Genomic DNA, 25923 nt, shown 5'->3' with positions numbered 1-25923 from the left:
GAGCTATTAGCTGAGATGAAAGGCATTATAGTGGCGTTGAGAGGCTGGACGTGGGGGCCAAATGCCGTGTAACCTTAGCCCTTTGTCAGTGGCTCGGGACCGTGTCACCGCTCCCCTCGTCCCCCATCGCAAACTGTGCACTTCTCTGTGCTGAACCGTTGGCCGGTGAGAGATCTGAAACCCGAGACACCGGTACGCACTGGCATGTTAGCGACGTCCCCCTGCAACACTGTGTGAAGTGGATCGATCCAGTCCCACGTTCCTCTGTAGCAGCATGGAGACTATACTGGACCATGCTAAGGCAGGGGTGCAACGAACCTATTCAGCCGTGGTTCCAAACCAGGTGTACTTGAGCAACCTGCATGGGGTACATCATGGAAAGATTGGGGTCTTATTACAACATATTTCCAAATGATGGCCATTTCTAAAAGGGTATGCATGTGCTGCAACTCGTTCACCCCTCATGATCCTAATATTTACCTGATCATCTTATGGGCCTAGATTAGTTGTTGGGTTCATATTTCACACAATTGATGTGAGTCTCGCGTAGCCAGACGATCAGACATCTCTAGCTAAAAGTGGGACGAAACAATTTTAAAAGAGGATACAAAAACAACATAAGGGCAGTCTTTCATATTGGGACAGTGATTTTAAAAGCAGCTGCCGTGGGTTTGTTTAATGGCCATTCTCGCTACTGTTCCAGTAGATGAGACCATGACGTTTATCTCCTGGATAATTGAGGTTATGCTCTGTTTACAGGGAACAGGGAAGATTCTATCTGGGTATACTTCCTTCAGACACTCTCATTGACATGAAAACTACTTGTATATCTGCTTCCAATTAGGACCGATCGTTAATACCTGGCCTTTACACCAGCATCCCTATATTCTGAGTGGAACATTCACCAGATATAGCCGATCTACAAGCTCACAGGGTGATGCGCTATGAACTTGGGCAATAAGCTATTTTTTGTGAAGAGACTTGGTGTACCGTAGGCTGAAAAAGGGGGGGGGGGAGGGCCCAAATGACAAGATTTTATGATAACTGAATTTTATTATCATTCATCACTGCTTTAATTTAATACTGACAGTGTAAGTATTTCAAATTGAGCATGATGCACAAGAAAATGATCACAACACTTCTTTCACGGTCGCAGTGTGTCTGTGAGTATTTTGTTGAAGATTCTGTCATGACAGGCATCGTCAAGCAGTGTTGATTTTGTTGACTAATACAAAAAAATGTTCGTCGACTACATTTCTCACTGACGAAAACTAAATGATGACTAAAACTATATGACTAAATATATTGGCAATTTCGTCAACAAATAAAAAACAGTCCCTTCCAAACATGTTAGGAAGGGACTAGTGGACAAGAGATCCAGTATCAGATCATTTTACCCTTGGTTGCATGCTGAAAATCTACAAGCTCTGCGACGCGTTGTGAGCTTGTAGATCGGCTAGTGCGACGGCATCAAGGCCCACCAAAGTGCCTTTCAGTCGAATAAATCAACTGTAGATTCCACTAAAACAGGTGACTAAAACTAAATGAAAACTATTCAAGAGACTATGAATTTTGCTGTTAAAATCAAGACTGCATGCTGTGAGGCTATTTGTTGAAAATGCTGTCACGCGAGGAAGCGCCTTGAACCCGCGGGTCAAGAGCTGTGCATGTTTGAAGGAAATCATGACAAGCTGAGTGTCTGGTTCTCTCTGACTGACGGGAGCCTTGATTATTTGGATTTTCCTTACTAACAACAGTGATCAGTGGTGGAAGAAGTATACTCACACGTTTTACTTATAAGTAAAAGTAGCAATAGCACAATATGCAATTACAAGTAAAAATTGATGTATTAAAAACGTACTTGAGGAAAGTTTGCTAAAGTGCCAAAAGTAAAAGTATTCATTTTGCAGAAAGTCCCATTTCACAAGGATTCATAATGTATAAAAAATCTTTTGGAAATGGCAGATCTACACGCTTGTAGATTTGCTGGTAGGTGTGCTATTTTCAAATAGCTAAACTAATGTGTTTTGACTCAATAATATTATTCAAATCAAAAGTAACTATATATATGAACCTTTATTGAGAAAAGGATATCCCCTTGAGATGTATCATCTCGTTTTCGAGGGGGTCCAGCAACATACAGCAAATACAGAACAATACAACAAGTACATTCATACATAATCGAGGACAAAACAAGCACTAGTAATTCAAGACTAAAACTAGACTAACATTTAAGACATTCCAGGTGACTAAAATGTGACTAAAACTAAATGAAAACTATCACTAAAACAGAAATTTGCTGCCAAAAACAAGACTGTTTGACTTGCTTTTTTTATACACCATTATGATGTTCTTATTTTGCTCATAAAACCCAGTGTTTCTGGTAATATTAATATATTTATAATATTATTATTATATTATTCGGACAAAGTTTTAATTTAAAGGCCGGGATGGCAATTACTAAGAGTGAGCGTCGGTCTTTGTTAGTCGTACCATTATTCTAAAATGGCTTCATTGTGTTTTCGGCAGCGCATTCGCCTCACTGCTAGAAGGTCCTGGGTTCGATTCGCGCTGGGGAGCCTGTGGGTGCTGTGGGCGTGTTCTCTCTTCCGCGTCATCAGTGCGCATACCCTATAGGTGGGGTTTTCGAAAGGGCCTTTCTGTGTGGAGTTTGCATGTTCTCCCCCGTGTCCCCTAGGGTAGGAACCCCCACATGTTTCCCCCCGTGTCCCCTAGGGTAGGTACCCTCACATATTCTCCCCCGTGTCCCCTCGGGTAGGTACCCTCACATGTTCTCCCCCGTGTCCCCTCGGGTAGGTACCCTCACATGTTCTCCCCCGTGTCCCCTAGGGTAGGTACCCTCACATGTTCTCCCCCGTGTCCCCTAGGGTAGGTACCCTCACATGTTCTCCCCCGTGTCCCCTCGGGTAGGTACCCTCACATGTTCTCCCCCGTGTCCCCTAGGGTAGGTACCCTCACATGTTCTCCTCCGTGTCCCCTAGGGTAGGTACCCTCACATGTTCTCCCCCGTGTCCCCTCGGGTAGGTACCCTCACATGTTCTCCCCCGTGTCCCCTAGGGTAGGTACCCTCACATGTTCTCCCCCGTGTCCCCTAGGGTAGGTACCCTCACATGTTCTCCCCCGTGTCCCCTAGGGTAGGTACCCTCACATGTTCTCCCCCGTGTCCCCTCGGGTAGGTACTCTCACATGTTCTCCCCCGTGTCCCCTAGGGTAGGTACCCTCACATGTTCTCCCCCGTGTCCCCTCGGGTAGGTACCCTCACATGTTCTCCCCCGTGTCCCCTAGGGTAGGTACCCTCACATGTTCTCCCTGTGTCACCTAGGGTAGGTACCCTCACATGTTCTCCCCCGTGTCCCCTAGGGTAGGTACCCTCACATGTTCTCCCCCGTGTCCCCTAGGGTAGGTACCCTCACATGTTCTCCCTGTGTCCCCTAGGGTAGGTACCCTCACATGTTCTCCTCCGTGTCCCCTAGGGTAGGTACCCTCACATGTTCTCCCCCGTGTCCCCTAGGGTAGGTACCCTCACATGTTCTCCCCCGTGTCCCCTAGGGTAGGTACCCTCACATGTTCTCCGTGTCCCCTAGGGTAGGTACCCTCACATGTTCTCCCCCGTGTCCCCTCGGGTAGGTACCCTCACATGTTCTCCCCCGTGTCCCCTAGGGTAGGTACCCTCACATGTTCTCCCCCGTGTCCCCTCGGGTAGGTACCCTCACATGTTCTCCCCCGTGTCCCCTAGGGTAGGTACCCTCACATGTTCTCCCTGTGTCACCTAGGGTAGGTACCCTCACATGTTCTCCCCCGTGTCCCCTAGGGTAGGTACCCTCACATGTTCTCCCTGTGTCACCTAGGGTAGGTACCCTCACATGTTCTCCCTGTGTCACCTAGGGTAGGTACCCTCACATGTTCTCCCCCGTGTCCCCTCGGGTAGGTACCCTCACATGTTCTCCCTGTGTCACCTAGGGTAGGTACCCTCACATGTTCTCCTCCGTGTCCCCTCGGGTAGGTACCCTCACATGTTCTCCCTGTGTCACCTAGGGTAGGTACCCTCACATGTTCTCCCCCGTGTCCCCTCGGGTAGGTACCCTCACATGTTCTCCTCCGTGTCCGGGGCACCTGATGGAGGGGAAAGGAACTGGTTGGAATAACATGTTCCTTCCACGTGCTATACGTCCAGCCAGGGAAACTCCCCCCTGTCAGGTGAAAAGAAGCGGCTTGCACTCAGGTATAGCCCAGGATTAGATAATTGACACTGGGTTACAAAATCGTGGATGTTTCGCCGTCGGTTGGTCCAGAGAGAGAGAGAGAGAGAGAGAGAGCGAGAGAGAGAGAGAGAGAGAGAGAGAGAGAGAGAGAGAGAGAGCGCGCGAGAGTTAGTGATGAAACGCTACCACCTGCCATGCTCGTAGAAATGATTTATCAAACACAGGCCAGTGGATGTCTAAAAATGGAGAATGTCTTATTTAAGCCAGAGCAGGGCTGGGTGGTTTGCATTAAGGGGACCTAAATCATTGCTTTCACAATGCAGGATAATGAGCATGGAAGAAATATGTATCTCCCACACCTACTGTGTTACTGGACTTTATTTCAGTCCTATTTTTGGCTGGCCGTTTGGAGCCCGCGCGGGCCTATGCCTGCTGAGAGTATTCAGTGCAGGGCCAACCTGTCTTCAGGCCAGGAGATTTATCTAGGAGTGATTTTTATCTGTTTCTGTATCTGAATCAGTATGGTAGAGTACATGTTAATGTAATATACGTAACTGTAACTAGTAGGTAGAGTATGTTCATGTAAATGAGTACATATTTGCAGTGGTTTAGGTAACCCTAACACTGTACTGTACTGTACTGTACTGTACTGTACTGTACTGTACTGTACTGTACTGTACTGTACTGTACTGTACTGTACTGTACTGTACTGTACTGTACTGTACTGTACTGTACTGTACTGTACTGTACTGTACTGTACTGTAGGCACCGCTCAAAAATGTGAATACTTTTTCTACCACTGGAAGTAACTTATATGATACAAGATGACCTGCAGGCTGACATCTTTCCAGGCGGAGGGAGGTTTCCCTCTTGACTGCACGGTAGATGTTTGGTTTCCTGTGCAGGATGCCATGGAGGGTTCAAATCCCAGGTGTTACAGTTGCAATTACCTCTTTCCGTTGGGAGAGCCTTGTCCTCTCCCAACGGAAAGAGGTATTTGCAACTTACGAATGGTAGCTTTATTATAAGAAAACAAAGAGAAAAAACGACACACCAACAACATCATTTATATATTTTCTACAATATAATGGCATTAGTATGTTTTTGCTGATTAAATTATTCTCTTCCTGGTAATGTTTGTGATTTCCTTGGAGAGATGTTTTTGGTTCGGTGCTGCTCAGATCATACTGTTTTTCCCCCCTGCTCCCTTTCCCTCACCTCTCCGTCTGCATTATTTAGTCTGGGAATGATGGGTCTCCCGCTAGGATCACAATGCTTTTAACATGGCTGGATGTCTGGAGGCTGCGCGGGCCTACCTGCTGGGAGAATTCACTGCAGGGCCAACCTGTCCTCTGCCCAGGAAATTTATGACCTGGCCCCATTCCTCAAATCACTCCCCATTGGTAAACTGTGGACCCCGGTCCAACCCCTGCCTGACCCACTCGACGTCCTCCCGACCGCCCCGCCCCACCCCGCCTCCCTGCTATGCTTTCATCCCCCCCTGGCCCTTCGACATCGCCCGTCCATCTCTTCAATCGCTCTCTTTCACTCGCTGTCTGTCTTTCACATCTCTCCCCTGGATGTAAAGCTCGGAGCTATATACAGTTGTCCCTTCATGAGTTGTCTGTTTTCATGATGTGAGGGAGAGACCTGCATGCCACTATGGACTGAGTGGTCCAAGGATGTTGTGCTTTTGTGGCAGGAAGGAGGAACTTATATAGTCGGGTTTCCTCAATGGGATTTCCCTGCCTCTCGCTGACCGGCACTGTGCGTCCCTTCAAAGGTTGCAGCTTCTTCATGGCCCCAATCCATTACTCAAGGTGTTTGCACACTGGTGCGTTTGTTTTCTTTTTTCGGGCCGAATATCGGAGCGAATTTCAGAGAAGTTATGTCAATCACGTTTGCACATGCACTGCCACCGAAGAGAACCATCCTATCGATGGTGCAGTTTCTGGGGTTGATTTTATCAATTTTCCGCAGCTGTCTAGTGGGGTGTGGTGACAGGCTGAGTACTACTTTCGGATCCGCAAAACGCAGTGAAAAAACGCACCAGCTTGCAACCATCTTCACACTTGTCTCTTGCTATACCCATTTAGAGTTCCACGCCTTGACAACAGTTATGACCACAAGTGTGCAGTACTTGGAGTTAAAGCTGCAGTCGGATATCCTACCCATGGGGATTCAAACGTGGGCCTCCCCACATGGGAGACTACATTTCTACCTCAAGGTAGAAATCTTTGCTTGCACTCATGAGCTTTGTGCAGTATGGTCTAAATGCCTCAATGCAAGAGTAGAGAGACCTCTGCAAAGCTAGTTACTGTATATCGTATTAACATACAGCACTCTTACCTTACAGATTGGTTAAAATAACCTTTTATTCCATCAAATAAGTTACGGATTGCAGCTTTAATTAAACAGAGCATTTTACTTGTGTTGGACGTGTGTTTTTTAATGGCTGTTTTCTCGTTATACCTCGTTGTGGGCAACCTAATTAGAACATACTGAACATTGTTAACCTCTTGTCTAATACTGTTAAATTGAAACCATTGGATTCTATACTGGTAAACCTCCCCCTGGATAAAGTTTAATGGTGTAACCTCATACTTTGATCTTTGAAATCTCAGGAATTAACAAGGTCTGAAGCGGGCAGACTGAGACTCTCGTTTACTCTAATTAGCCAGACACTAAAGGTTAATTGTTTGGCTCCTTAATGATTCTCCATAATTGTTTGCTTGATGGTTTGCTTGAGGTTTGATAAATCTCTGGTGCGTTTCATGTTCATGTTCTATGAGACCAAATTCTGTACCGCATGTTCATACTGTCCATGCCTGTTCAGTATTACCCGTATTACTTCCAAGATCATCGGACTCCCTACTACATCCACACTTTCTGATATGAACAATAAGACCATTACACGGTTAGCACTTTCAATATCAAATGACTCTGATCATCCTCTGTATCGCTTTTTTAACCTCATGCCATCTGGACAAAGATACAGAACCTTGCTGTGGAAAAAGGTCTGTTTTAGTAGGAGTTTTGTCCCCTCAGCCATCACGGCGTTAAACAAACTGACCCGCCGATAGGATGGTTCTGTATAGTGTGGGGACCTCATGTTTTTGTATTGTCTTGGTGTTATGTGCTATTTGTTGTCTCCACCAGGCCGAAGGCATGGGGGGAGAGTATGTTTTGCACTCCGTCCGTCCGTCCGTCCGTGTGTGTGTCCGTCCGTGTGTCCGTCCGTGTGTCCGTGAGCAGCTAATCTCGGCCACCGTTAACACGGTCGATGCCAAATTTTGCAACGATGAACCTCTGCCCCAAACTTTCCAGAACGGCCTGTTATAGCGCCACCAGGAGGCCGCTTTGTGCAAAACAAGTTTTTGCACAGTACACCTACAGATTTTGTCCAAACATCACGCAAATTGGTACACAGTCTCTCTAGAGCCATTCAACGAAACCGGTCTTTCAGATTTCTCACACTCCATCCTGATTGGTTAAGATTGGCTTCCAAAGTTCACAGGAGTGCTCAGTTTCAAACAAAATGCTGCAAATCATGAACACATTGCGTGATTTCCGTGAAATTGTGCACCCACATTCCCACTAGGCCGAGGACGAAATGCCACATGAACAATTTCAACTCAGCCTCAAGGTGGCGCTATAACTGGCCGAAAAGTGTTTTTACCTCTAACTGCACGGATCTGTGGATAACTTTGTATGCCAACTCCCTAGAGGCCAAGGAAAAACCTTTGTCTGGAATTTTTCACATCTGCTCTTTATAGCGCCACCAGGAGGCCCACATATGTAAAACACGTTTTATATTATTACTCCTTCAGATTTTATCCAAATTTCACGCAAATCGGTACACATGATCTCCATAGTCATGTGATCAAGACAGGTTTGTTTGATTTCTCACATTCCATCCTGATTGGCCACGATTGGCTCCTACAGTTTTCAGGAGTAGCCCGCTTTGTACAAATCGCCACAACTCCTCAACGCAGCGTCCGATTGCGATGAAACTGTGCACGCATATTCCCACTAGGCTGAGGAAGAATCCTGGTGGAGACCTGTGCCCAGAAGGGCACTTTTTCTAGTTGTTTTTGATGTGGGTGTTTGAACAGACTGTGAAGACAAATATCCTTCGGGACAATAAAGATTATTATTATTATTAATTGTCCCTATCTCCCTACCAAGAGTTCCCCTTGAGGGGGCACCACACAGGGTGCCTTTGTCCATTTTGGAGTATAGTCCGACATGTTGCCTAAAATCATAATGCATTTTCCTGGGCCATTTCTAAATAAGTCCTTGCTTTTCATCTCTGGCTCCGTATTCTCAATGTCATATCAGTCCAACTCGTCGTGCAGTATTCGTTACCCCGTACCTTTAACATGGCGGCTCACTCCCACATGTACCAGTTTTGAAATACAGTAATAACAAAGTGGTTAAACATGTCTTGTGTGCATATGTTTTAAGTGTGTGTGTGTGGGTGTGTGTGTCAGGCACATGCAGAGGGTTGGGCTAGGGGGGCTTGATCACCATCAAAAACGTTTATTTTATTTATTATTCTTTTTCCTGAGGGAAAGGGCAAACAAAAGTTTTATTTTTTCTTATTTTTTTTGCCACATAAGGACATGTGGGGGCGGGGGGGGGGATACGAGCTTATGTGGGGGCCAATAAGGGCTTATGTGGGGACCAATAAGGGCTTGTGTGGGGGACCAATAAGGGCTTGTTTGGGGGACCAATAAGGGCTTATGTGCATGGGGGACCAATAAGGGCTTATGTGGGACAGTGGGGACCAATAAGGGCTTGTGTGGGGGGCCAATAAGGGCTTGTGTGGGGGCCAATAAGGGCTTGTGTGGGGGCCCAATAAGGGCTTGTGTGGGGGGCCAATAAGGGCTTGTGTGGGGGGCAAATAAGGGCTTATGTGTGGGGGAAAATAAGGGCTTGTGTGGGGGACCAATAAAGGCTTGTGTGGGGGCAAATAAGGGCCTGTGGGGGGGGCAATAAGGGCTTGTGAGGGGGCCATTAAGGGCTTGTGTGGGGGGGCAAATAAGGGCTTGTGTGGGGGGGGGCAAATAAGGGCTTATGTGGGGGGGGGGAGCTTATATGGGGGGCCAATAAGGGCTTGTGTGGGGGGCAATAAGGGCTTATGTGGGGGTCAATAAGGGCTTGTGTGGGGGGGCAATAAGGGCTTATGTGGGAGCCAATAAGGGCTTGTGTGGGGGGCCAATAAGGGCTTGTGTGGGGGGCCAATAAGTGCCATTGGCCCTCCATTTGACAAGTAATGATAAATTCCACTATCATAATGAATTATCTTTTAATCTGCCATCAGTCAGTTTTAGTTTCAGACTAATGAGAACATATTGCTTATTTTACTGTCCAATGACATGAAATGGCGCAAGGGAAGGACTCCACAAAAAGACCACCCCCAAAAATCGGCGCGCGCTAAGCGCGCCCACACATGTGCCCTTTTCTGGAGTTTGAGCCCCTGCCCCCCCAGTGCTCTCTGCACGGCCCTTGTGTGTGTGTGTGTGTGTGTGTGTGTGTGTGTGTGTGTGTGCGTGCAACGTGCATGGGGGTTTCTCATCTTTTGTCAGATGTAAGAAAGGACACTTCTGGTGCTTCCATAGTGTGTTTATGTGCCGTGCACGTGTTCGCAGGAGGGGGCAGACAGCAATAGACATTCCATGCCAGACAACCAGAAGAACATCTCCGTTGCTCTCTGAGACGAGTGAAATACTCCGTGGTTGAATCTCCAGACCAAAGACCATCAGGATTGAAGACATCAGCTGATATCTCACTGTATAATTCACTTTAGTGCCGCACAAATTGCAATTAAGGCCAGACCATGTTCTCGCCCCCTTCGCAGACAGTTTTTTACCACTTAAGCCCCATTTCATCGTACAATGAATAGTGAAAACAGCTGATATATACAAGATCTGTATCGACTACTTGTGACAATATTTTGATAATTGCCCACAATGGGGACGCCAGGGTGAAAGCGGTTAAAAATGTGTTGACGCGGGCAGTTCTTTGAATTCCGAACACTCCGTTCAAGTTTTGAAATTTGAACACAAAAAAGAAGTGAGCCTCAAACGATCTTCCGCTAACTGAAGATAGCATCGCGCTTTATTCCATCTTGTACAAATGAAACTCGCCTCCCTAACCCGAGTCAGAACTGTTCTTTTGTTCCGTTCACCATAAATACTAATCCTATAGAGCACAGTTTTCTGGCCATACATTCATCCCTGCGTCCCCTCTTTGCCTGTGGTGGCCCAACGCTATACAGTTCTATAGTGTGCTCTGCGCTCCTCGATGCCTGAGCAGCAAATTAAGTTAAAGTCTGCATGGGGAGAAAAAAAAAAGCCCTTAAATGTTGCCATATGCAGGATTGCATGGGAACTTCCTGAGGACCACATGTTGTTCTCCGAGCCTTTTGGAGAGGTGTTGAGACTGTGCATGTCTGCAGTGAGAGGCACACCGTGCATGGCCACTGGACCCCCCCGTCCGGCTCTGCAACGGATATACTGTACACCCCAAAACAGCAACTCATGACGTAGCATAATATTTTCACGAAAAATGTCATATTCAAGGTCTGTCAATTCGTAACGGGTCAGCTGTCGGTCGGATATTGTGTGGCGTGGTACAAACATGGCACGGCTTGACCCTGATTTTGTCCTATAATAATCGGTCAGCGCCCTGTGCAGCGCACCAAAAACAGCAGATCGACAAGCTCACGGTGCCGTCGCTTCGTGACATTTTGTATAGCTCGTTGATCGGCCGCTTTCGTATAGACATGGTACTGTCTGTACGACATGGTGGGTGTGAGCTTTGCTTAAAGATGGAGTGCCGTGATTTTTGTACTTTTTCAAATTTTTAAGAGGTTTAAGAGGTGAGAGTAGGCCTACTTCATTAGACCCCTTGGTGTGGTTGTATTTAGGGTTTCTTCCTGGAGGCTGAAACCTTGACAGTCAAACGTGCCAATGAAAAAAAACTATAATATAGTGACATCACACTATGAGCCCCTCCCCTAACCCCTCACCCTTTATCATACAAAAACAGCTGTGGGTGCGGCTTCAGTTCAGGTGGATCACCACCCATCACCACCCACCAGGCAAACCAGGCATACTTAATGAACTGCCACATAAAAACGACATTTTAACAAATACTGTACACTTTTTTGAAAAACCTGATAATCATGTTTTAGGGTGGAAAAAAATCATGGCACTCCATCTTTCCCCTCATAGGCATCCGTCCGTCAGTGATGACGATGGATTGCGCCTGGGTGGTCATGATTTCTTGCAGCGACGGCTGTGGCTGGACAGCCCCGCTCCGGAGTGACAGTCTTTAGCGCAGTTGGTGCAGACAAAACGAGAGGGGACTGGTACAGGAGTGGGGGCTGCTTCACGCAGTTTCCTCTTCTGTCTCTTCGCCTGCAGCAAAGAGATGTGTCTCTCCTCGGCACGGCGAGTTCCTGCAGCGACAGTCCGCCTCCATACGCCACGGTCCTTTGCAGCTTCCTCCCAGCTGTTGTGGTCAATGCCTGCCTGCTTCATGTCACGTTTGCAAACGTCCCTTAAGCGCAGGCGTGGGCGACCAAGAGGTCTGGAGCCTGTTGACAGCTCTCCATACAGGACGGCCCTGGGGAGCCGGCTGGGGTCCATCCTGTGGACATGGCCAAGCCACCTGAGGCGGCGCTGGCTCAGCATGGTGAACATGCTGGTGGAGTGAGCACGTTCCAGGACTTCTGTGTTGGGAATTTTGTCCTGCCAAGAGATTCCCAGGATGCGACGTAGACAACGCAGGTGGAAGCTGTTGAGTCGTTTCTCATGTCTGGTGTATGTGGTCCAGGCCTCGCTGCCATACATCAGGGTGCTGACGACGCAGGCTTGGTAGACCTGGAGTTTTGTGCGCGTAGCTAGGTGGTTGTTTGACCACACTCTTTGTGACAGCCTGGCCATCACTGTGGCGGCTCTTGCAAGACGGGTGCCCAGTTCTGTGTCAAGGGAAAGATCGCTGGAGATTGCAGATCCGAGGTATGTGAAGGTGTTAACACATTCCAGAGTCTGACCCTCGATGTCAATGGAGAGTGGAGTTCCAACATCCTGTCCCATGACATTGGTCTTCTTTATACTGATGGTAAGACAGAACTCCTTACAAGCAGATGAAAGCCTGTCCATCAGCCCCTGGAGTCCAGACTCGGTGTGGGATGCTAGTGCTGCATCATCAGCAAAAAGCATTTCCCTCAGGAGGACACTGGTCACCTTGGTCTTAGAGCGCAGACGCGCAAGGTTGAAGAGTTTGCCATCAGCTCTGGTGTGTAAGTAGACACCTTCAGGACATGAGCCAAAAGCAGCTGACAGTACTAGGGAGAAGAAGATTCCGAAGAGGGTTGGTGCAAGAACGCAACCCTGTTTCACGCCACTGCGGATTGGAAAGGACTTTGATGTTTCACCTTCCCAACAGACTGAACCTTGCGTGTTGTCATGAAATGATTTTATGACGGCAAGGAGTTTTGGAGGGCATCCGATCTTTTCAAGCAGCTTGAAGAGACCATCTCTGCTGACAAGGTCGAAGGCCTTTGTGAGGTCGACGAAAGCGAGATACAGGGGTCTCCTCTGTTCCCGACATTTCTCCTGTAGCTGTCGAAGGGTGAAGATCATATCCACTGTGGACCTTTCTGCCCGAAAGCCACATTGTGACTCAGGGTAGACGCGCTCTGCAAGGAGGTGGAGTCTAGTGAGGGCAACACGGGCAAAGATCTTCCCCACGATGTTGAGCAGAGAGATGCCACGGTAATTATTGCAGTCACTGCGGTCTCCCTTGTTTTTGTACAGTGTGACGATCTTGGAGTCACGCAGGTCTTGGGGGACAGCACCATCATTCCAACAGAGGCAGAGGAGGTCGTGAAGATGAGGAAGCAAGGAAGGTTTCCCAAGTTTCATGATGTCAGGTGTTATCCCATCTGCACCTGGGGCCTTGCCGCAAGCAAGTCTGTCGATGGCTTTGCTGAGCTCCTCCTGCGTGGGTTCCTTGTCAAGATCCTCCATGACGGGCAGATTTGGAACTCTATTCAGAGCCTCCTCTGACACTGTGTTCTCTGTAGCGTATAGCTCCATGTAATGTTCAGCCCATCTTTCCATCTGCTTATCGCGATCTGTGATGACTTCACCAGACTTAGATTTGAGTGGCGCCGTTTTCTTGATGGACGGGCCGGTAGCTTGTTTTATCCCCTCATACATGCCCCTAATATCTCCTGTGTCTGAGGCAACCTGTATATTTGAGGAGAGCTCAAGCCAGTAGTTGTTAGCACAGCATCGAGCCAATCGCTGGGCTTTGCTCTTAGCTTCTCTCAAGGCATCAAGGTTCCTTTGGGAGGGGTTTTCCTTGTGCTTGAGGAAAGCAGTACGCTTAGCCTCTATGACTGGCTCCATCACTGCTGCATTTGCCTCAAACCAGTCTGCGTTTCTTCTTGTTCTCTTTCCATATGCTGCAATGGCTTGGTCATAGATGGTGTCTCGTAGGCAGTTCCACTTGTCAACAGCACTCCGCTGGTTAGATGTGGAGAGCGCTTGGTCGAGGGAGGTGAGGAAGCGATGTGTGACATCAGCGTTGGAAGAACGGCTGGCGTTGATACGTGGACGAGCCTTCTGCTTGGTGTGATGGATCTGCTTTGGCTGTAGCCAAAAAAATCATGGCACTCCATCTTTAATGACCCTGTAAACGTGTGCTTCGTTCGTGTTGTCGTGGAGTTCATTTCACGCAACATGCAACGCTTCAGAGAGTATGCAGGCGGCACTGTTGCAACGTGGCTGTGTTGCCGCCAGGCACGTGCAGAGGGGGGGGCTATGGGGGCTTGAGCACCTGCCCTTTTGCAGAAAGTGCCCTTTCTCAAAAAAAAAGAAGAAAAAAAAGGTTTTTTATTTTTATTTTTCTTATTTTTTTGAGGGAAAGGGCAAAAACTATTTTCTTTTTTTCCCAAGAGGGCTTATGTGGGGGACCAATAAGGGCTTGTGTGGGGGGAAAACAAGGGCTTATTTGGGGGGCAAATAAGGTCTTATGTGGGGGCCAAAAAGGGCTTGTGTGGGGGGGCAATAAGGGCTTATATGTGGGGGCAAATAAGGGCTTATGTGGGGGGCCAATAAGGGCTTGTGTGGGGGCAAATAAGGGCTTGTGTGGTGGGGAAATAAGGGCTTATGTGGGGGCCAATAAGTGCCATTGGCCCTTCAAGACGAACATTTGAGAAGTCATGATAAATTCCACTATCATAATGAATTATCTTTTAATCTGCCATCAGTCAGTTTTAGTTTCAGACTAATGAGAACATTGCTTATTTTACTGTCCAATGACATGAAATGGCACAAGGGAAGGACTCCACAAAAAAACCACCCCCAAAAATCGCGCAGACACATGTGCCCTTTTCTGGAATTTGAGCCCCTGCCCCCCCCAGTGCTCTCTGCACGGGCCTGGTTGCCGCGTCTGCACATTCTTAATTCCCAGGGATTGTGTGATACTTTATCTGTCTGCTAAATCATCAAGTCCATCCCAAAAATTGAGCTTTTAGCAATATTGTCCCTCGGTGGACACGGCTATTACCATATTAGCATGTCTCTGTCAATAAAAGTCTTCTCAATGGATTGTCGCTTGTGTTTAGAGGCGCACAGTAGTAGGCAAAACAATATCTCCCCGCGGTGACACTGTTGTGTGATCTTAAACTCGTCTCCCGCATTCTGTTTTTGTTTTTGTCTTTTTGTGTCGGAGAGACTTGACTCTTTGCAGGGTTTAGAGATAGAGATTATATAGAATTTTTCCCACTGTGTAGCCTCAAGCCTCAAGTCGGTACTTTTGTTTTCATTCGCATTCGGCTTAAAAACCCTGTGCAGAAACAGGCAAAGTTTGGGTTTGTGTGCGTGCGTGCGTGTGCTCGCTTTTATGTGCTTGCGTGTGTGTGATGCGGAGATTACAGGAGAAATTGTGGATGACGTGGCATGTCTATTTGGGGCTGAAATTGGTGTCTCCAATAGAGCACCAAAGTCCTGACATGCACTCGCTCATCCCCTGGTTCATGGAAGTGTTTCTCTATGGAGATTGGAGAATAACATGGGGTCATCTTAAAATCGTCTCATATAAGCATTGTGGTCCAAAAATAATCAAACTGCCCCGGCGATATTGTCGGGGAGGTATATCTGTATCGTTTATGATAGTCAGTCCCTCATATTTGATACAGTCTGTTTCTAGCGAAAATGTAAATGATACGTATACTGTAGCTTGCAAAGGAAGTGAGCCCAGTGTCCATGACATCATGGAGTCCATGGACACTTTGAAATACTGAAATCCCAAACATCATTAAAATAAGATCTGGTTGCAAAAAGGGTGAAGTGGCGCTTTAAGTAAAAGTATAAATACTGAAATGTAGATGTACTCCCTTACAAGTAGAAGTCCCATTACAAGTAAAAGTACAAAAGTACTCATATTGCAGAATATTGCAGTATTTGTGTCCCTTAGATATTTTTTGTCTGCCCTGTGTTTCTAACGGCACTGCCTTTGGCAATGAACTGAACTTCCTCTGCAGGATTACTGAAGGTCTGTCTGTCTGTTAGGGTTAGGGTATACGGCCGTATATGGGTATAAAGGGTTAACGTTATAGGCATGTATCGGTTACGGTTAAGGTTAGGATAAGAGTTAGATTGGTTATGTTTTGGGTAAAGGGATATTATGTGTGAGTGAATGTAAGTCAATGCAATGTCACCAAAAGTCTATGAAACTAACGTGTGTGTGTGTGTGTGTGTGTGTGTGTGTGTGTGTGTGTGTGTGTGTGTGTGTGTGTGTGTGTGTGTGTGTGTGTGCGTGTGTCTTGATGTTACAGGATTACTGGCTGTCGCTGGTCTTCAAGCGCTTGGTGGGTCCCAGGGTGTTGGCGGTGCGGGTGGCTGGACTGCAGAGGAAACCGCGGCCGGGGAGGGTCATTCGGGACAAGCTACGGATCTACGCCCACTGCACCAGCTTCTCCAAGTAAGCATTGCCAATCTGAACGCCACAGGCTCCCTCCCTGAGCCCAGAACTAGACGTGCGGTACATGTACTATGATGTATTGCTCTCTAAACTAAATCAAATTCCACCCCGTACTCTTATGTATACCCCATACATACACAAGATGTAACAATAAAGAAACCTTGAACCTTGAGTGGTGCAAGGCCGTGGAACATGGCCCAGACGATTTGACAGAACCCAGACCAACTGTGGCCTCTTGGTGTTTTTTTCCCCCGCTCCGCTTCATGTTTTCGTTTTTTTTTTTACTTACTTTTTTCCAGTCACCTGAGGTTTCAGTGTATATGTATGTATGGTGTGTCCGAACAGAATCTCCCCAGTCGTCCCATTCAGCTTTCCCATAAATAACCAGGCCATAAAGGACAGACACCCCTTCACTCACAGCCCATAGCGCCTATAAAACATAAACAGGTATCACTTATCAGGTGTGTGGGGGCCGCCTCCCCTCTCTCGCCGTCAAAGAGCCGCTGAAAGGTGCATCGGGACTTTATTTTTCTTCCCATCTCGGATCGGCTGGATGGGGGTTATCTCGGCCGGGGGGGAGATGAAGGGTGACAACGTGGTCTTGTCTGTTCAAGGTTATCATTTAACCCAGGCTGGCTGGAGTTGTCAGCGCTGGGCTAGGCTTACGGACCGCGCAGTCCCAGACAGAGCTCAGTTACAGGCCGAGGCATTTCATGGCAAGTGGACGGGGATCCCGCCGATGGGTGACAGTTACGTAAACCCAGGAACCCCCCTGCGATCCAGGCCCCCGATGACACGCACGCAAATCGTTGAAATAGTGCTATAGACACCTGACTGCAGGGCAGGAGCATGAAGGTATATGGAGCCTCCTCTCAACCTACCCCCTCCCCCCTCCCCACATACCAATCAACCCCACACATGTTATAAGATGGCGAGGCACTTAACCAATCAGTTCTGAAATCCCGAGCCATTATGGTTGTCGTTATTTCTGCCACATACAGGTTTTTATATGGCCACAGCGGACTGCTGTGCTCTTTGAAGTTTGATCGTAATAGATAGCGTTCAGCCACTGAGCAGCTCCAAAGGCCTTTTGCAAAAGAGGTGATATTTGAACTATATATACCCCATGGCCGTGTACCCTGTTCAGTGGTTCTTGCGTGGTATACTTTTTTTTTCACTCTCCGCTGATGTTCTGACATCAAACAAGCATTGTGACATGTTTATGTTCTTGGCTTTGAAAGGCCCAGAACCTCATCATATGAGACAGGGGCCTAAGAGGGTCCTCCTTATCTTCTTCCCCCATCTCACCGCATCTGATACGTCTTCTCCGAGACGCGGTCCCGTCATTCTCCGAGCAGAGCTTATAGCGGGAGTCGTGCGCCACACTTTTCATCAACAACATACAGTCCTTTTTTTTCTGTCTGCAACAGTCTCGCAGGTTTAACCCATTTTGGGCGGGAACCCCTTTTAGTGTTTTCATGTATTATGTTTAGCTATTGAAAAATAGCAGATCTACAAGCTCTTAGCGCGGTGCCGCGCTACGAGCTTAGGTCTGCTATATAAATGTAGTGCAAAGCTTTAAATATATTTTCTTTCAGAGCCAACGTTTTGAACTCAAATCTTTGCTTCTGGGGCGGGAGGTCCCTGGAACTACATATTTTCAGATGGGGGTCGGCAGCCAATTACATATAATCTTGGGGGTCCTTCACATGAAAATGTTTGAGAACGACTGACATCGAAACATGGGTTTTTTTTCAGAAAACTGTCATGATTTAGAAGATATGTGTAGAATCGTCATCAGGTCTCGCAGGTTTAATCAAATGCAACAGGCTCATCCTGCTGCACATGTATGCAACGAAAAGAGCAGAGATTGATATCGAACAGAAAACCTATCTCCGTTAGATGTGAGATTCTGGAGGTGGTACAAGGAGAAGAGATACCGGCTCAGCCCGAGACCTTCAGAAACATGTGGTGTTCCCTCTGCATGCAGCTGTGTTGTGTTTGTCCGTCTGACTCCTTATTGGATTTCAGCGTGTTTGCCTTGTCTACCGTGCTTATAGTTATTTAACTTTCGCTAATATATCCCCGTCAAGTTGACCCGTTTCCTTTTGGTATAGCAGTAACTCGGTGGTTCTCAAACTATTTCATGTCAAGGACCCCCAAATTGACATAACTCAAGTGGGTCCCGAGCAAAATGAGTACAAGTTTGAGCACTTTAGCGTAATTTTATACTTTTTATACTCATTTATTGCGGCTAGCTATTAGCATAAACCCCAGTTCCAGGTGCCACCATGCACGTTCACTTTAAAAGAGTTTGCGACGCGTCGCAATGCGACGCATGTAGATCGGGGGGCAACCCAGCACTCTTTAGCTAGTGGAGATGCGCTGTAACGACATGGATTTCTAAGCAAATGTGTTCCAACATAAAATACTGTGTAAAAAAAAAGCAATTCTGCTGAATGCTGCCTTCTGGCATGGCATGGAAAGGAGTGGCATTTGCATTTCTTTCACCATGTAGTAAAGGTCAGGAGAGGGCAGTTGTTTTACAGACAGGTAAAAAGGCAGGGGATGAAGCCCCCTGTGATGTCTATGTGTGCACGTCCCTGCATCTGCCCTCTGACTGCATATTTCAGTTGGTAAAAGAGAAGCACATTTTGCGTTCATCTGGCCTTTGCGGGGATGATAATGGCTTTGGAATAATCCAGTGAAATATGGTTTAATTTAGTGCCGACTAAATATAGAGGACAACTTTGCTGCTTAATGGAGTGCCTGGCAGAAAGTGAGCGTGTTTTATTTTAATGTATTGTTTTTTTTATGTATAAAGGCTTTTGATCCGGATTAGATCAAAGAGTTGCGGTTTGATTCTATCACTGTGATATGTAATGACAATATCAAAGAGTCTTCTTTTCTTTGTAGTCAGCTTTAATTATGGAGAATGTTATTCCACATGGCACCGCACTATATAAGGAAGTCCCTCTTTATACCCATGAGGAGGATAAAATGGGCGAGAGAAGATTCAGGGTGTTTGTAGTCCTCTCTGAAACTTATATGTGCCATAATTTTGCACTTTTTCTGTTTTGCATGTGTCTGTGGAGTGAAAATTATTCTAATAGACCCACGGGTGTGGTTATAATATTATGCAAATAATGTCTTCCCCAATCGAAATACACCGCTTTAGTGACACACTCAAATGGGTGGTGAAAACCAGTACCTAGTATAATCATAATACCTGATTTTTTAGGGAGGACAAATCATGGCACTTAAAAAAGTAAACTACATGTGTGTTCTCAAGGTCAAGGTAAACTTTATTGTCCACAAGGGAAATTACTGCTGCAGCCACAGACAAAAACATAATAGAAATAAATAAAAGAGGGGACACAACACATTACACAATTGCACAAATATAAGGTATAATCAAACCTCTCGCAGACACCTCATGTGTCTTTCTAACGGGCGGCAGGGGCTCAGGGGTAGAGTTCGAACCCGGGCTCCCCCAGCATTAGTGACGAAGTGTCCTTGAGCAAGGCACTGAACCCCAAATTGCTCCTGATGTGCTGGTTAGTGCTTTGCAGGGTTTCCGCCGCCATCGGTGTGTGAATGTGTGTGTGAATGTAATGCACAATCTATGTAAAGCGAATGTAACCTAGGAAAGGCGCTATATAAATGCACCATTTAACGTTGAGAACAATGTGGTTGTCGTCATCACACCATTTTACACCATTTGAATGTGTTCTCTCACATTGATTTAACCTTTGTTGACCCGTGCAGCCATAACTACGTGAGGGGCTCCATAACCATCTACATCATCAACCTGCATCGCTCGCGGAAGAAAATCAAGCTGGCGGGAACCTTACGGAACAAGACCGTCCACCAGTATCTGCTACAGCCCTATGGTGCTGACGGACTCCATGCTAAGTCAGTGTCTCTCTCTCTCTGTCTCTCTCTGTCTCTCTCTGTGTGTGTGTCTCTCTCTCTCTCTATCACACACGCACGCGCACGCGCACACGCACACGCACACGCACACACACACACACACACACACACACACACACACACACACACACACACACAGAATTGTTTTCTCACCAAACATTAATGGGGTCTAAATAGGGGTTAATAGAGTATCCTATTCCAAAAGGAGACGAGCGTGTTGGTGAAAGACTCAGGTTACCATAACACTGATCCAGTGCGTTTAAGGCTTGCTGGAAAAGAGACTGTTATAAAGGATTTTCCCTCATATAATAAGACTTTAGATTTCTCTGCTGGAATGAATGGAAAACCTCAGCTGAGGCTGATCTGGACGCCGAGATCCACATGATTCAATTTCTACAAAACATGGCAATAATATGTCCAAACTGATTACATAGAGTGGGCAACGCGCACGCACACACATGCACACACACATGCACACGCAGATTAGACACACCAACGGTCAGACATGCGATCGGATATGCGCTGCTCCCGTGCTTGCAGTTATGGTTAGGTTAGGGTGAGGTATGTAGTTGGTCTAACGACAGTCGGAACAATAGTATGCCTGTACACACACACATGGGTGGATAGATGGATGGATGGATGGATGGATGGGTGGATGGGTGGATGGGTGGATGGATGGATGGGTGGATGGGTGGATGGGTGGATGGATGTATGAATGAATGGATGGATGGGTGGATGGCTGGATGGATGGATGAATTAATGAATGGATGGATGGGTGGATGGGTGGATGGAAGGATGTATGAATGAATGGATGGATGGGTGGATGGCTGGATGGATGGATGAATGAATGAATGGATGGATGGGTGGATGGCTGGATGGATGGATGAATGAATGAATGGATGGATGGGTGGATGGGTGGATGGATGGATGAATGAATGGATGGATGGGTGGATGGCTGGATGGATGGATGAATGAATGAATGGATGGATGGGTGGATGGGTGGATGGATGGATGAATGAATGGATGGATGGGTGGATGGCTGGATGGATGGATGAATGAATGGATGGATGGGTGGATGGGTGGATGGATGGGTGGATGGATGGATGGTATACAGTAATATACTTGGTGAACACTGACACTCATTTTCACCTCTACAGTTTACTATTCTAGGCTCTTAAATAAGCATTTCATAATATGTTGTCCCGACTCACTGAAAGTGAAAACCAACCTGCTGCTTAGTTATGATAAGAAACATCCATTCTGACCTTGGAAGTTCCAGGGTCACAGGAGATTAGCTTTCCCTTTTAAAGCGGTTGTTTTCACAGCTCTGGACACATGGAGATGTTTGTTTAAAAAACGCCTTGCGCGTTCATTTCACGCCATTTAGCGTCCCCATTCCCACACCCTTTCTGGCCTTATTATTACAATTTACACCTCATGAAACAAAGTAATATGAGGCCTATTACTTCACATTGTTTGTTGTCCCCGATAATGGAGGTCTCCAAATGTCGATTTCTTCCCCTGGCCCCTCCTATAACAACCCCCCCCCCGACCTATTTTTCTTATTCCGAACTATTCCGAACTGTCTGAAATCCTGAAATAATAGCCTAATGTGTGTGTGTGTATGTGTGTGTGTGTGTGTGTGTGTGTGTGTGTGTGCGCGCGCGTGTGTGTGTGTGTGCGCGTGCGTGCGTGTGTGCGCACGTGTGTGCACGCACCTGTGTACGTGTGCACGCATGCATGCGTACGAGCGAGCGAGCGTGCGTGCTACAGTACATGACACCTACTAGAGCGCCTTAATTGAGACTATCTGGCCTGTTCCTTCAACAACAGCATAATGACGGAGGATGTTTGTGGTGATGGAACAGGATTATGTGGTAATTAACAGGAGTGTTAATTAATAGGAGTGTAAGCAAAGAAGCTTAAATGAAGGCCCCGTTTCAGACCCTACGTGCTTTCCTCAACCACAGGCAGAGCGGGGGAGACTTTTATTAACATTTTAGCAACACCAGATGTCTATAAATAATGTGTAAACCGAGCAGTGGTACCATAGAACTCTGGCCAAGTGAACAGAGGAGGTGTGTGTGTTGTTGGAACATGTGCAATATGTTTCCATGTCCCAAGCATTTATTATTATACTGAAAAAAACTGCAATGCAAAACTTATTTGTTTAAATAAATGTTTACTTGTTTGTAAAGAAATGTTATACTGAAAAAAACTGCAATACGAAACTTATTTGTTTAAATAAATGTTTACGTGTTTGTAAAGAAATGTTATATTGTCTGCGACTATAGTCTACATTGTAGACAGAGCATTGTCCCAAACAGTGGGTCGGGATTTAAATAAAATAAATCACACCTTTTAATCAATTCAAATTAAAACAATCCCAAAAAAGAATCTAATAATTTCTGTGATTTAAAAAAAAAAGGTATAAGAAGTAGTGAAAATAGCCCATCTGTATGAAACAATATAACTAGTACAGTGGTTTTCAACCAGTGGTCTGGGGACCACCAGTGGGCCTTGAGGGGGTTCCAGGTGGTCCCCAGCTAAATGAAGGATATAGCTGGTAACTAAATAGACCCTTGTCAATCTTTAACTCTTGAGAGTGTAAAACAAAACCATTTGGTTTCATTTTATGCTCCCAAGAGTTAAATTAAGCAATATTACACAAGAGCGGGCTCGTTCCTACAGCATTGCAGGCGTGCATTAATGACATTAAACCACCCCCTCAAGTGTAATATTGCAATTATACCATTAAGTTACCCTTAAAACTAAGAAAATCGCTGAAAAAACATATATTTTTTAATGACAGATGTAGTCAAGAAACTATAGCTAGCCTAGCCACCGAGTTTGCTGCACTCTGGGAAAACAGAGCAGCTGAATTATTTGTTTTGATTAGGTGTGGAGTGGTGCTCGTTTGAACCACGGCTATAGACTGTTTCAACCAATCATTTTGCTTCCTTGAAATATATAATTTTTGGGAAATGTTGTAATGTATTATTGTTAAACATCTGCATTGCTTAACAAGTCTACACAATTAGAGAATGTAGAGAAATTGTTATTCTGATCAGCGTTTGCCTGTCATCTCTCCTACAGTATAGGCTACCACATCAATGCAGCACCACAACAAATTATTCTATAGTTTTGGGTCTGCAAGGCTAAAATGTCATCAAATGGTGGTCCGTGGCTCAAATGCTGAATAAATAATGGGCCTTGAAAAGAACTAGTACATTATTGGTGGTCACCAACCTCTTCAGGTGGGTGAAGTTGAGAACTGAATATCATATAATGTTTCTTAAAGGAGAATTTCAGGCTAGAAGGCTTTCTTACCTTTATTTGTAGTTGTTACGTCCCCACCAAAGAGGTCCAGGTGTTATTTTGTGCAAAACACATTATTGGCTATTTCCCCTACCATAAGCCCTAAATGCGGGTTGTGTTTTAGTGCTAATTCGCTTATTTCCATCGAAATAAGTAGTAAAGTGGGCCGCTTGGGATACTATTTACATTATGAAGAGAGGATATATATTATTTTTTTTGAGCGATGGAAATAAGCGAATTAGCACTAAACCCCAATTGAGGGCTTATGGTAGGGGAAATAGCCAATAATGAGTTTTTGCGCAACATTTCGAACTCGCAGATGCACTTTTACCATTTTTGTGTGACGCTGCAGTGTAGTAGGGCGTTAATGTACAAAGAAAACACAAAAAAGTTAAAATAACATAAGAGATTCTGCCCCACTAGAGTTTACAAGAGATATGCATAGGAAATAACATGAGCTATATAACACAGTCTTGGTTCACTAAGTAAACCGGCTAATTCTTCTAGTGTGGACGTTCCTTGTTGGAGGTGTGTGGATCAACAGAATATGGCTTTTGCTCTCAGTTTGGTCTGTGACCATTCATTGGACAATTAACCACTTAAACCCCAATGTGGTTGAGTGGAGTCCCACAGGGCTCTGTGCTAGCATGTTTTCTTTTTTTGGGGCTTTTTTGATAGAAGTACGGTAGGTACCAGCTCAGTGGCCTTGTGGTTAGAGTGTCCGCCCTGAGACTGGGAAGTCGGGGTTCAATCCCCGGCCGGGTCATACCAAAGACTATAAAAATGGGACCCAGTGCCTCCCTGCTTGACACACTGCGACATACTAGCGTCATGTCCAGGAGGTGTACTTGTACATCAAGCTGCCTCTCGCTACAGAAACAGGAGATAGGCTCCTGCCCTATGGGCCTCATGGCTCGGCAAGGCTACTTACTTACGGTAGGTATAGACAGTGGGGAGGGGGTGTAGACACAGCAAAGTTTGTTGGGATCGGGACTCGAACCCGTGTCACACTGTCATGCTGGATTACCAGCCAGCGTGCCCGGACCGCTATGCCGACCCAGGCCACGCTATAGTGCGTTTTCTGTTTTCTGTTACTGTGGAAAAAGCTCTTGCTGAGAACAGCGCGTTGTGAGCTTGCCGATCTGCTATTTCCGCCGAAAGCTTTCCCCCCACAATTTATGAAGTGGTTAGACTTGGGTCAGAAATGGAAGATGAAGATGGTGAGGAGGATTAGCAGAGAGATAGATGTGGCCAGAAGTGGACGGAGCAGCCATGCACAGAGAGAGAGAGAGAGCGAGTGTTTAGCTGAAGTTTCTCTGAACTAAGCTTAAGTCTAATTATACTTGTCTTAATCATACATCATACTCGCCGTAAATAACGGATTTTCACCACAGTGCGGTGTGTCATGTTGTTTAATGAAGATCTCTTATAATAATAACACACTTTAAGTAGCCTATAAATTAGGCGTTGGTCTGCAAATCACTGCCTAGACTTTTTGACCTTTTTTGTGTTTGTTTGTTTTTCTTGGCTTTAACAATCCTTTCTGGAATTCACAAAGCATATAATATCCAAAAAGAAATGTGTGATTTATATAGGCTATTTTGTTCAGTCATATAATATTGTTTTTGTTGGTTGGATTGCTTTTGTTTATGTATTTTCTTGGGTGTGTGTGACATTTCCATTCAAGATAAAGAGCTAACCCTAAAGTATGGTGAAATACGGTATGACTAAATGAGTGTGTGTGTGTGTGTGTGTGTGTGTGTGTGTGTGTGTGTGTGTGTGTGTGTGTGTGTGTGTGTGTGTGTGTGTGCGTGTGTGCGTGCGTGCGTGCGTGTGTGTGTGTGTGTGTGTGTGCATGTATGTGCGTGCACATGTTTGTGATATATGACTGTTGAGACTGCATTTTCATCCAAATACTGAATCATGCTGCAGTGAATGAGCTGCAATGTTTTGCAATTGCAATGTTGTAACTATAGCGCCCCCAAGTGTACAACTGACTGCAACATAAAAGCTGCAGTATAAGAAAAGTCCTGCTATAGAAAACATTCCTGCAAAACAAAACTCCTTTTGTAACCCAGAGAGGGTCCATTTGGTTACATTTGGACACTCTCTGGGTTAAATTAAACTCCTATGCAATGTTCACTGTGTATTCTATAAACTCAATATATATCTAGTCAATCTACCATGATGTTTTACTGAAAGCTGCACTTTGTATTAACTTTCCTCTTCTATCCCGGATTTGAACCCGGTTTCCTGCGCAAGTGATTAAGTTTTCACCTTTGAGTTAATAGAGCTCGTCTACTTGCTCAGGGGATAAATTGACCATCGGGTCAAAATTGGTTTCAGATCCCATGCGTCTAGGTGAGACATGAGTCACATGACCTTTGACACAATCTAAATGTCTAGAAGAGCAGAGCGACTAAATACAACCAGCCAATTGTAT

General features: G+C 46.0%; 1 protein-coding gene across 1 annotated transcript in view; it reads left to right on the top strand.

Annotated features, from left to right (window-relative positions):
* hpse2 (heparanase 2) overlaps positions 1 to 25923 on the top strand; it is a 121683-nt gene that overhangs the window by 93094 nt on the left and 2666 nt on the right. Inside the window, exons 10-11 of the mRNA XM_083775341.1 lie at positions 16084 to 16229; positions 19998 to 20144. Coding sequence (XP_083631467.1) covers positions 16084 to 16229; positions 19998 to 20144 — 293 coding nt within the window. The remainder of the gene's footprint in view (positions 1 to 16083; positions 16230 to 19997; positions 20145 to 25923) is intronic.

The sequence above is a fragment of the Protomyctophum parallelum genome (genome assembly GCF_964188405.1).
Source record: "Protomyctophum parallelum genome assembly, chromosome: 10".
In the NCBI taxonomy this organism is placed as follows: Eukaryota; Metazoa; Chordata; class Actinopteri; order Myctophiformes; family Myctophidae; genus Protomyctophum; species Protomyctophum parallelum.
Note: the sequence above shows the minus strand (reverse complement) of the source record. Positions and strands in the feature narration are given on the sequence as shown.